Source organism: Carlito syrichta, unplaced genomic scaffold (genome assembly GCF_000164805.1).
Source record: "Carlito syrichta isolate Samal-C Ts95f unplaced genomic scaffold, Tarsius_syrichta-2.0.1 Scaffold303985, whole genome shotgun sequence".
Taxonomy (NCBI): domain Eukaryota; kingdom Metazoa; phylum Chordata; class Mammalia; order Primates; family Tarsiidae; genus Carlito; species Carlito syrichta.
Window position 1 is genome coordinate 74,790 of NW_007248081.1, and position 13,199 is coordinate 87,988.

The window sequence follows — 13,199 nt, forward strand, 5'->3', positions numbered from 1 at the left end:
ACGAGAGCACATCACTTTTGACAACACTGATCAGTAATGTGTGAAGATACATTCAAATAATGGCAGTAGCAGCAGTAGTAGTAGTAGTAGTAAAAATAATAATAATAATGATGATGATGATGATGATGATGATAATGTTGATAATAAAACATTTTCTCAAGACCTGAAAGAAGAACCCGAGATACAACCTCAAGGCAATAGTGTAAGGATGAAATATACAATAAGTTCACAATTTTAGTACACTATTTTCATTATATTGAAACTTAAGAACTTCCAAGCAGTCTACTAAAATCACAGATCAATGGGATAAAAATTAGATAGAAAGAATGTACAATTTATGAATATGGTTTATTACCATGGTTACAAACTTTCAGAACAGGCCTCTGAGACATTGGGCTGAGACTTTGCCGAACATCTGTTAAAAAAATACATAAAAGAAACTTAATATAAAGGTCTGTTCATCTCAAGAAGTATAACAGTATTAGACATACTTTTTACCAAGGTTAAGTATTTCTGGTAGCAAAGTAATGCTTCAACACCCTGAAATACTTGAAGCAGTAATGTTATGACTTTTACTTCCCATTTAATTATGCCACTGTAAACTCCACTGGGATAAGGTACATATGGTTCTTTAGATGAGACTTGTCACACTAATCAGGATTTTCTAGGTTCAGTGCATTGATTTGTAAATGTGCTATTGACATCGGCCAACTGGAATGCATCTTTCTGACATTTGTCAGTGCAAGGGATTAAGCAAACATAGGAAACTTCCAAACAGTTGCTGCCCACAGCACTGCATTCTTGACACATAACTCTAAAAGAATTAAGAAAAAAAGACTTCTTCTCTGTGATAGTTCCTTAGAAAGTAACACGAAACAAGTAGAGTGTTCACCTTTAGGCTTCGGTGTCCTTTTTCTTCTGTCGCGGAAGGCAGCCCCAGACTGCAAGGCCTCCAGCAGACTATCCATCACTCCTGTCTCATCACCCTCTGTGAAAAGAGATGCAGGGAATTCCATCAGCCCTCAGGGTTACCATAGCAATGTCAGAGCACACACAGAAACTGGTGACGGTGGTGGTAGGGGAAAAAAAGATCAGATGCCAAGACTAAGCCAGTAATTTCAAAATAAGACAAGACTTTAACTCTCTAATAAATCAACTATCTTTTAATGAAATCTGTCTCATTAGTGCCTGTGTTGCTGTCCACTAAAGAGGACCAGGTTCCATTGATTCACTTCAGAACACTGCTTTTACAGTCCGATGGCATAATAAGTTTAAATGGAATGTGGGTCTAGTCATGTCTGAGTCTTGGGTTATCATAAATCACATTTCAGTAGAAATGAGCAATTTTCAAGGCATCAACCTCTATTCTAAAATCGACCAGGTATGGACTGTTTTTGTTGTTGTTATTGAGATTGTGCAATCTAACCTTATCATACAAAATTTTATTTCCATGCTAACTTTTGTGAACATGCTCCTAACAATTGATTTTCCATATCAGAAGATAATCGTCCTCTGACTTGAGATGACACAGAACAATCATGACAAAATCTTATAGAATGTATAGGCTTATTTTCTGTAATAAAAAATAAATCAAAAGGGGCTCTCAGAAATCTAAAGGACTGTATTCCATTATGATTAGTTTAAACTGACATTCTGTGTATAATTAATGAAGGTTACGGATCTGGAGTCAGATCTCTGTACAAAGAACAGATTCAGCTTGTAATATTAATAGGTGTTTATAGTCATAATGCTAAATATTATCCAAAGAAAGCAAGAGAAAAAGCTTCAGACGAATTACTGGCCCAATCCCGGTTCGGGGAAAACCCTATGGACTTTTTGCCCTTCCAGAAAAGGTAACCTGTGGGCATTTTCTAAGAATTCTATGGCTGGTTTACTGCTATGTTTAAAATAATAGAAAGTTATTTTCCTCTGGGTTTTTGTTTTCCTTTTTGAGACATAATCCATTTATAGAGAACAGCTGACATGTGAACACATAGACTTCAAATAACATACTCATTTACAGTTTATAAACAGATATATACATCTAAATATGTATCAGCCCATTTTCCATCTGGTTCTATCTCATAATTTTAGAAGAGTACTAAGTCTTGTAAGTGTTATCAAAAGAGGTAGGTGAGAAATAGAGTATTTGAGGTTGTTAATTTACATATAAATTTAATTCTAAAGTGGTCTGATAGCTGTTTTAATTCAAATAAATTAAATATTTCAGACAGTTTAATAAGTTGCTATCCAGCTATTTATACTCTAACTCAACTATATTTTTTCTAAAACAAAACAAAAAAAACCAAAAAGTCAGCAGGTAACATCAAATATTTAAAGAAGTAAAAGAAAACATTTAAAAATCTAAAGTTAAAATTTTAAATCTTTTTCAAGCAAGTATGAGATTTTTAAAAATTCTAATATTGAAATAAAACAGAACAAATGAACATGTTATCATATTAACAGCATTAATTATAAAGGAGAAAAAAAATGAACCTAAGTAAGAATACTTTAATACATATATCTTAAGGAAAAGAACACTACAAAGAAAATGTAAACTTTCTTCTTAATAAATTTGTTTCTGGTAGTGGTACTGACGTAGTGGCTCTGAAGTTATTGTGTATATACAAGAGTGAGCCAATGGATAAATATGTTGATGCTGTTGGCAGTGGGGGTACTTACTGTGGGAAAGAAAATACAAATAAAGAACGGCAGAGAAAGAACCATGAAGAATTGAGTTGGATTTACAAATATCAACATAAGCTCACGACTTCAAAAAAATATTTTCCTTAGCTTTGTGGAACAAAAGAGTTCAGAAACAATGATCCTGCGGTATCAATGAACACATCTACCCCTCATATCTTGGATTTTAAATACCATTACTCACTAAAAGAAACCAGAACACTTAGATCACTTAGAGAAATGGCTGACTTCTAGCCATGGAATAAGAAATGAGTCAGAAACATATTGTACGAGAAAGTAAGTGCTCAAAAACAGGGCTATGTTGAAAGGACAGAGAAGACAGAATAAAGGGCTGTCTTGGTCAAATTTAGGACAATTGTGTATTAAATAAATAATGATGGGAATGGATTCTTACACATTGGGAAAAAGGATTATGCACCCATACCAATACTAAAAGACAGTAATAAAAATGTGGGAAGGAAAAGTTCTTCTTTACAGAGGAATGTCTGCAATAGATGTCAAAGATATGAGAAAAATAGTAAACTCACCATATTACATCTCACATAGTACGAAATGATCATGAAGAAACCATCAATTGTTGCAAAAACCATTGTGTGTATTGTGTGTAAGGCCGTGGAGGAACAGGACATGGAAAAATTTAGAAGCTACCACTTTACCCAAATAATCAAATTTGATATTATCGATAATGGGACTGACCTACTGACATCAACTGCCTCCTGAAGTGACGCATAACATGACCTGTGTAGTACTTTGCACAAAAATATTTAACGTGAATCTAAACGCAAGTAAACCATCATACAAATCCAAAGCCTGGGATATTCTGTGACATAACTAGCCTAGGACCTAAAAACCTATCAGTATCGTGAAAGATCAAGAGAGGAAGGAAGGAGAGAGAAAAGGCCAGCAAACTATTCCAGACTAAAGGAGATTAAAGAGACGTGACAATGAAATACAGCAAAGTCCCTGATTAGCTCCTCTTCAGGAAAAAGTTACAAATGACATTATTGGGATAATCTGGGAAATTTGAGTATGGACTGGATATTAGATAACTATATTGTACCAGTGCTAAGTCACCAGAGTATGATAACTATATTATGGTTTAGTAGGATAATCTCATTGTTCTTAGGCGATAGACGCTGACAGGTTTAGACTCACTAAGCAACTTCAACAGTTTCACGCTCTCTATTTCATGCCTTTGAACATGCTGTTCTTGGCACAAAACATCTGTCTCACTTTCTTCACCAAGCTAGCTTTTACTTCTCCTTCAAGACAGAGAACTGAGAATGCTTCCCTGACTCATGTGGGCAGAATTGGGTGCCCTTCTGTGTCCTAAAAGCATGTAGTAAACATAGCAATAAATGCTTTACGATATTGTATTGTTTACTTGACTATTTCTACCACTAGACTATGAGCTCATAGGGGACAGGGGTTATAGATTTCATTTACTTTAACACCTAGCAAAATGAAAGTGTTCAATAAATTTATGTCGACTACTGACATAAGTTGATGATACCACAGTGATACCATACGGTCATAAAATGATGAAAATGGTCAGAAGGACTAACCCTCCAGGAGAATGACCCAAAGATGAGCAGGGTTCTGGGAAAGTGCTGGGAGGACATTCCCCCACTGATGTAAACAACACAGTTTTGTTTCTCCCTTTTCCCTTGACTCATTTGTCAAATTTTGTTGACTGAAACTCCCCAATATCTTCTGAACTGACCAGTGATTCCTTTGTCAACTACACTTTCTCTTGGCAGAACAGAAATGAATTCTCACTTGGGAGGAAAGTGCATGAATTACTGGAGATGTCAGGTTTCCTAGTGAAGATCAAGTGGAAGTTAGCTGTGGCAGGGACTGGGGAGGGTACAGCATTCTTGGCAAAAGAAATAGCAGGTACAAAGGCAAAAGTTATGAATAAAAACAAAAAGTGAAGTAAAATAAAGTGTTTACATGATTCATATTTACATTATTATAACACAAACTAGAGAAATTAAAATCGGTCATTTTTATTGTGGCCTAGAATTCAATTTCTCTAACTACAAGTCGATTTGTATTCAAAATATTTATAGCCTCTCTTCTGCTGTGAAAACTCTTAAATAAATAGACTACAACAGTCAAAGCCTTTCTCTATCTGAATTGACATATCACCTTGTTTAATGTGTAAATGGTATTTTAGAAATCGCCTGGTGTCAGGGAAATGGAGACCTGAGAGTTAAGGATGAGGTATTTCTAAAGCAGAATCAACAGGGCTGGGGACAGAAAGAAGATGGAGTTGCTGAGAACTCGTCTGAGGCTTCTGGGGCCCAACTGGAGGAGGAGAATATATGAAAAAACTTAAAAAATCTTATTGATTCTGGGCATGTTTCCTTTTGGGCACGATAGCAGACGGTGCTGGCAGGGACCTCCAGGTAACTCCTGCAAGTTACTGGAGATGCTGGTCTCCAATTCAGACAAAACAGTGGGCAATATTTTTGGAAGTAATTTCCATATTGCAAAAAATACTTTTCAGCACTCTGGAAGTTCATATGACTGAATCAGGAGAGGTGGCATCTTGGTAACCACCTAAATCAAAAGGGCAGGAGAAGAAATCCTAAGTCAGTGATCTGGCAGGAATACTCTTTCCCTTATTCCATTCTCTTCAGCCAAGGTATGACACTGAAATTTCATATAACTAAGGATGTAAAGATGCTGAAGGTTCTAGAAAGCTGAAAACAAACCAACCAACCAAAACAGCTCATGTACATAACAAGAAATCAGAACCAGACTGAATTTCTCGACAGCAACACTGAATTGCAAAAGACAGGCAAGACATGGTTTCCAAATTCCAGAGAGAAATAATTTCCAGTGAAGAAACGGTTACGTTGTCAACAAGATGAGGACAGAAAATGGATACTTTTCAAACATACAAGTGTCTACACATGCTTTTTTAGAAAAAGACTAGAAGATGTGTTTTGTAAAACAGGAGGGATGGTCAGAAAAAGCAAAACATGGGATCCAGAAAGGCGGAAGGGACGACAGGGCAAAGTGGCAAAAGGATCTCTAAGGTGTCCAGGCCCAGGACAGCCAGTTCAGATCACATGGGTCACATGGAGGAGCTGGGCTGCAGAACTCAGAGCAAATCTGTGGTGGGCCCACCTGCAAAAGCGATTGCTGGTTATTTCATAGGTCTATCTGAGGGCTTGAACAAAACAGTAACACGTATATATGGACGAATGCCCCACAATTGTTTTAAAACTTTGTATTAACCTAGAAACAACAATGTCATCCAATAGGAAATGCCATGATCTGGATGAATATGTTGGAACTTAATCTTCAATGTGATAGTATTAAGAGGTTGGGCCTTCATGAGGCGATTAGGTCACGAGTGCAGAGATCTCATGTCTGGGATTAATGGCCCAATTAGCTACCTGTACCACAGATGGCAAATTACCTGACCTTCCCAACCCTCATTCTTCCCTCCTTAATGTTAGAATGGGAAGAGCAGCACCCACTGCACAAGGTTACTAAGAGGATTAAAGGAGACAAATCGTGTGCAGTGCTCAGCGGAGTGCTGGCACACAGAGCTGAACCAGCGTTCGTCTGTGTTGTCTGGTTATTAACATTATGAAAGAGCATGAGCTCTCTTACAAAGCATACGGTGATAAACCATCTGAGGGTAATGTAAAAGGCAAAAACACAGTATGGAAGTTTTAGGAAAAAAGGATTCATGTCGACCATTTCTCGGTGTGTTTACTTTGCATGGCTTTCACAGTTCCTCCTTCACTCTTCATGGTCTTCTGGCATCACCAACATATTTTCCTTTGGACTCACCATATTTAATATGACTTCAGAAGTAGCAAGTGGTGTAAAGATACACCTGGAATTTGCAGTGGGTAAAGGGAAAGAAAATGCTGTTTCCCCAAAGATACACAAACTCACAGGCTCATAGTTGAACTCAAATCTTTAAAAAAAAAAACCTTGAGACAGGTACCCTGATGCAATCACATAAATTATTGTTCTATGCTTTGGTTATAGAGATGTTGGGAAACAGATCACATGGCTTCTCTTGGTAATCTAGTTCAGTCTTTAACCATTTAGAACAAAGCTCAAAATACTACTTAAACAAGACGGCAAAAAGACAGGAATAACTTCAAACACAGTCTTTGAACTTGTTTTAATCCAAATGTGAAATTAAAAATTTGAGTCAAAGGAGTTAGAGAATCAACTTCCATTGGGATTTAATTGATAAAATGATAATCAGAACAGTTCTCTTTTATACTGTAATTAAATGACTGGCTCAACCATAAGAAATAGAATTTGGTGGGAAAAAAATACTCAATAGTTTATATTTGTTTTCTCCTCTATTCTTCATTATTTAAGCAACTTGAATTAAATATATTTCTTGTTATAAGTTTGAAGGAAAAATCAGACTATTTTACAGAGAACAAAGGTTTTTTCTTGTGGACATTCTCAAACAAGAACAGTTAGAGCAAAGTTAAAGAGTCAAACTCCTAGGTTTGAATCTTTGCTCTTACTCTTACTAGCTGTGTGCCCCTTAAGAACCATCCTGATCTATTTGTACCTCCTCAAATCACATGATGAGGATAACAGCATTTACCTCAAAACCTCCTTCTTAGGTTCCCTTTCAGCTAAGCTAGGGGTGATGCATTTCTACCCAGTAAGACATACGTGGACATCTGCTAAGGTATCTCTAGGAATCAAAGGGGTATATGCTGAGAACTACATTTCCTCTTTTTCCTATCTTAAATATGGATTGGAATTGTGACAGTTATGGCTGCTGTCACACAAGGCTGACTCTTTCCTATCTTGAAGATGCCTGGATCTGTGGCATCCATCATGTACTTATGAGTACAGACCACAGGGCCATTCTTTCAGTTGCTCTATACAAAATGTAAGGCTACATTTTCGAAGCTTAAGTGAAAAACATTTTATAGGTACATTAGAATATATAAATCGTAATTACTATGTAATTTATTACACTGTATCCAAATTGAATCTAAATAAGTTCATGTTTTATACTAAATAGAATTATAGAAATGGTATTTATAAAATAAAAAATTAACAAACTCTCCAACTCTAAAAAAGAATCTATTATTGGATATCACAAATAAACTACAATTCAATTTTAACCATATAAACAATCAGGAAAAAATGATAATATAAATATAATGTAACAACTCATATGGTATTGCTATTAATTATTAAGTTTTCAATTTCTTATGATTTAATTCTATTATGAGAAAATGATTTTCGCATTACAGTCAGTTTAACTCATAAAGATATCTAATTTACTGTCTTCTGGATTTTTAAAAATAAAGTTCTTTCAGTTTCAAAATTAATGAAATAATTGTTGCCATAGTCAGTCTTGTATGTTATGTAGGGTCTGGGGTACTGAACAGATGCCTTCAGTTGCAAAAGCACAGAATGTCAGGGAAAAAAATAATGTATCTATTTAAATATATATGTGGATATGAAGTGATAATGACATTTAACAAGATGTGACTCTCACACAGTGAACACCCTCAACCCTTTAACCCAGAGAGGAAAAGGTTAATTGCATGGTACGCTACCACCATTCTGGGTAGAAGTTTCACTTGTCACCCACAAGAGTGTCACTGTATTCTGAGAAATAAGCATGACAAGCTTAAGCGTGGCAAATACTAACTTCCCACTGAAGATATATTAGAATATGTCTTAGATTTGTTTTGATATTTTCTATTAATGAATAATTTAAAAAAATAATATCTTCTCTTTAAAAATAAAAATAATTTTCAATGACTTTCATTCGCCTGAAGTTTTTGAGCAAAGAATGAAATGATTTCAGATAAAGAAAATGCTTAATTCAACATCAAGAATGAAAAACAAAAAGGAGTGGAAGAAGCTAGGGAATGATGTCGGTAGCTTCACAGGACTTTTCTTTCAGGAGAAGCTGGGATGAATGGGCCCGAGGCCACGAGGAGCAGGCGAGTGGGGCCTGGAACCCTGCATGAGGCCCAGAGGGGCCAGCAGTCATGCTCTGACAGCAGCATATGGTGCGCACTGGAAGGAGGAGGAGGGAGGTCAGGAAGGCAGGCTGCGGGAGCCTGAATTCAAGGCTGAAGAACTGCCACAGAATGTTTTTGAAAGGTGTGAAATAATCAAAACTGTACTTCACGATGATTAAAGCTGGCATAGTGTGAAGGTGTCAAGCCTGGGTGACTGGGAAAATGGTGGTATCATTAACCCAAAATGAGAACATGAAAATCAGGCTTTATGTGGAACATGACAAGTCAGCTTTTAGATGAATTGATTTTTAGGAACTGTCAGAATATTCAAACTGTTTTGTTCAAGAAGTCGTTGGAATTACAAAACTAGAGAGCCTATAGTTTAATTCTACAAATAAACATCAAGCACTAAGTGTCAGGCTCTGAACTGGCCCCAGCCCCTGTTCCCAGTCTAAGAGTCATTTCAACCCATAATCAGGGAATACTTGTATAGTGAATGCTACAATCAAGAAAGCACCAAGCTATGACACTGCTTAATCCTGAGGCAGAAGAGGGCAGAGTCATAGCTATGACTGTCCCATGACTATTTCGGGGGTTATTTTTTGAAACCTGTATTTGTACATCCATTTCTGAAGTTTTATTTGTACTTTAAAACACAGGATCCTGTAGATTATCACAGTAAACAGTGTAAAGTCATTATTAGCATTTTGGGTGTTAAAAATATTGTTTTAAACCCATCTCACTGCTGGCAATCTGGCAAAAAGTAATTTTACCAGATTCAAGTTCTTGGTTCATTTTTAATATGAAATTTTTGTTCACAGTACTTTAAGTAATATCTTTTTTTTCCATTTCAAAGGAGAAACATATATTTATTCTACCTAATATAGTGTTATTTCCCATCCCTTCTGCAATCAGATGCTGAAATCAACCCATTAGTATTAAAAACCGAAGAAATTTAAAAATCCTAATCAGAATAACAACAACATAGTTTTTAAAGAAAGGAAGTCAGCAAGAATAAGGCAAATCTGAATGAATAAAAAGTGGGAAGGAAAAAGAATTGAGATATACTCTCAGAAGAAAGCGAGTAATAGAAAAATGAAGAGGTGACAACTGAACTTTCAATGAACTCATTAGCAATTGAGAAAAAAAAACTGGAGTTAAAAATGTGCAAAATTATCTCATGAGAACAATGGAAGACACCCCGAATCCATAACTTCAAAAACCTGATGAAATAAATACAGAAGTCCCAAAATAAAAGGGGGGAAAAAAAAAACTTAGAGAACAATCTTATTTAGGAAATACAGAATACATGCGACAAAGAATAAAAAACTACATAAGATATACTTGAAACTATCACTGTGACTGAAAAAGCCTGTGTGCTAGGGTCTGTGTGGAGCTTTTTAATCTACATTTCAAATTAAATTTTTCACTCCATTTGTGCAAAGTAGCTCTTGTCAGATACATTTTTAAAGTCAGAAAACCTGGAGCTCAAGGAGGTCAAGTCAGGTGCCCCAAGCCCTACAGTAGGCAGGCAGCAAAATGGAGATGTGAACAAATATCTTTCTGATTCTAAAGTAAAATTCTTTCTACTGTAGACTTTTCTTGATACAAAGGTGTCACATGCTAGTTCAATACCATTCAGATACTTAGCTTTGTTAACTTATGTTTAAAGGTGTTGCAGGAAATGCCCTAAGGCACAAAGAGCTGGTAGCTTCAGAGCTGGGGACTCAAGCAAGTGGGCCCAAGGCAGCTTCCTCCGAATCACTGGGAGCTAGTGCCTTCTTTCCCACAGCTTGACAATGAAAGAGAGGCGGGTCATTCAGAGGAGACTCCTTCCTCACAAAGAAAGACAAGAAAAACACCCTCCTGAGACCAGGAGTATCTGAAATACTAGAATGAGTTCAGTCTGCAATGGCCTCCCGGCTCCTCCCTACAACCTAGCCACTGGTGATTTTCACACTTGGGTCAAAATCTTGACCAGCTAAACCACCGTCACGGTCATTCTTGGTGACCACTGCCCAGGAGGTACAGCCCTCTTGATCTCCTCTAGCGTCATTAGCACAGACAACTTCTCTACTATCTCAGCTTCTTCAGCAAATACCCCCTTCCTTCACTTGTTATCTTAATTGAAAATGGGCTCTACCTGGAAGCTGGAGAGATGACCTCCGCTACCCACTTCTGGTGGACACTGCTCATTCCTCATGTGCCTCAAGTCTCAGGGGCACAGGTGGAGAATAGGGGTTGTCTGCTTTCTACCTGATCATAGCTGTGATGTCAGACTATCGCTTTGTTCCCCTCATGTGAAAAGCACTCTCCTTTGAGTCTTAAGTCAACCAGTTACAGCCATCCCTCTGGGTCACTGTCTCCTAGTCATACTCCAGTCTACGCTCCCACTCAGAAGAGACCGTCAATTTACTCCGTCTTGTCTTCAAGCCTGATTTTGGCACCATCCTGTGTAACACCGATTCCAGCAGCAGATCCTCTGAGCTCCCTGACCTCATCTCCGTTCTACTTTTCATTAGCCCCTGCCACAGCCAGACCTGAGCCTGGTCACCATCCAGAACTGTTTGACTCTAATAATTTAAATTCATACAGACATTCCTTGCCCCTGTTTTCTGCATTCTTCTCTCTTTTCCTGTCATCTGTCCATGAAACTAACTACCCCCCACCCCATGCCCTGGCCCCACTGTCTTCATATCCTTGACTAACTAAATACCTTAGAGTTTGGGTTTCATCACTTTGGCCATGGTTCACCAGCCAGTATGTTACTTCCCTCCTCCATTCTTCCTCTTTTCCAGACTCCCAGTAAAACATAAATAAATGCAACATTTCATCTTCTTGGCACCATACCCCAGACGCTGAGGTAATTAATCGTGGTGAAAAACTAACACTGGGAATCAGGGCTAGTCCATACTCGCAGTTGCTGGATTCTTACTGCCATTCAACACTCCATCTTAGGAGGCTCCTCCCTGAGAGGGTGTGTTGTGAGGCTTCCACACTTCCATCAAGCTTCCCAATCGACAACCACCCTTCTCCTATTTCAGAAAGAAAACGGAAACCGCTTGATGAAATTCAAGCGTCCCACCATTCAACCTACAAATGCACCTGCCTCTGGGCCCAGCCTCTCCGTCTTTCCACCTATCATAATAGCAGAGCATGTTGCTTTCCAAGAAAATTTACTCCTCCACACCTCCTCCTGCTGTCTTCAACCATACTCTGTTATCATTCTCTCCCAAACTCCCCCCTCCTTTCTCATTTCTTCCAGTCTACATTTAAACAAATTAAAACACTTGCTTTGCCCTCCTGGTCGGCCTAACACCCCTAGTCACTACCCTTTCTTATCCACATCTCAATCTCATCTCTCATATCCATCAATCTTCTACCTTCTCTTTTGGGCTAAAGTCAACAGGATGATTATCAGTCAGGTAATGACATGATCTATTGGCAGCATTTGATAATGATGACTACCCCTTCTCCTTTGAAATGTTCGCTTCCCTGGACTTCATGACAGCAGACTTCCTTGATTACCCCACTACCTTCAGTGACTCCTTTCCAAGGTCCCTTATGGGCTCTTCTTCTCCTGCCCATTCGTATGCCATTCCTCACATTCTTCACTGGCAATTTATTCATTCCATGGCTTCGTGTACTTAGAAATCCAAAGTTTTTGTCACCAGCACAAGCTCTACTCCTGAGTCCCAACTAGGGTAACCAGCCATCCTGGCAAACAGGACTTTCAGAGCTAAAACTGGGAGAATCTTAGGCCAACTGGGATGAGTTGGTCACCCTAGTCCCTACTCAATCACTCACTAGAAATAGTAGGTCCTATGGATGCCTCCAACATAACACAGTCTGTTACAAATTTTGACTTTATCCTGGTGTGAAGACGATACATATCCAGTAGAAACCATGCTTCAAGCACCCACACAACCATTTTGGTGTTCACTTTCGGGACAGTATTTAATAAATTACAAGAGATAGTCAACATTTTTTTTAAAAATAGATTTGTGTCAGGTGATTTTGTCCAACTGTAGATTAATGTAAGTGTGCTGAGTGTGCATATATATGTATAGAAGTGTTTCTGTATCTCTAAGCACTGAGTTCCCAGTCAGTTTTCTTATTAGGGGAATATTCAATAGAATTTATATAATCTGTTAGTACTTTCAAGTCCTCCTCAGTGAAAGACAACAATAAAAAAGTATCACTTGTCTAAAATTTGTTGGAACAGACATCCAACAGACGATGCAAAAATTTCTGTCTTCAGTGGCACATCCTTCTACTATTCAAGTTCTTGACACTAATTTTGAACACCAATTAACCCACTATAAATATTCTTTAAACATTTTGGAATATTTCTAACTTTGTAGGAATGATTAATTTCCTTCAAAAAGTCAAAATAAAGAAGTGCTCTTTAAGTAATGAAACTCTGGAAAACAACTTGTATTAACTTGTGAAAGCTTCAGTCTGGAAGACACAGTACATGCTTTGTAGTTCACCAGGAAAAAACCAGGG

At 37.7% G+C, this 13,199-nt stretch overlaps 1 protein-coding gene across 5 annotated transcripts in view; it reads right to left on the reverse strand.

The window, feature by feature from the left end:
- Positions 1-227: 227 nt before the first annotated feature.
- The window catches only part of DIAPH3 (diaphanous related formin 3), a 398,317-nt gene continuing 385,345 nt past the window's right edge, over positions 228-13,199 (reverse strand). For 4 of the 5 annotated variants that reach the window (XM_008059267.1, XM_008059270.1, XM_008059269.1 and 1 more), the window contains 2 exons: positions 893-988; positions 228-415 (listed from right to left, as the gene is read on the reverse strand). In XM_008059267.1, the coding sequence (XP_008057458.1) occupies positions 336-415; positions 893-988 (176 nt within the window). In that variant the 3' untranslated portion in view covers positions 228-335. The remainder of the gene's footprint in view (positions 416-892; positions 989-13,199) is intronic. The other variant, XM_008059271.1, reaches the window with a different exon arrangement.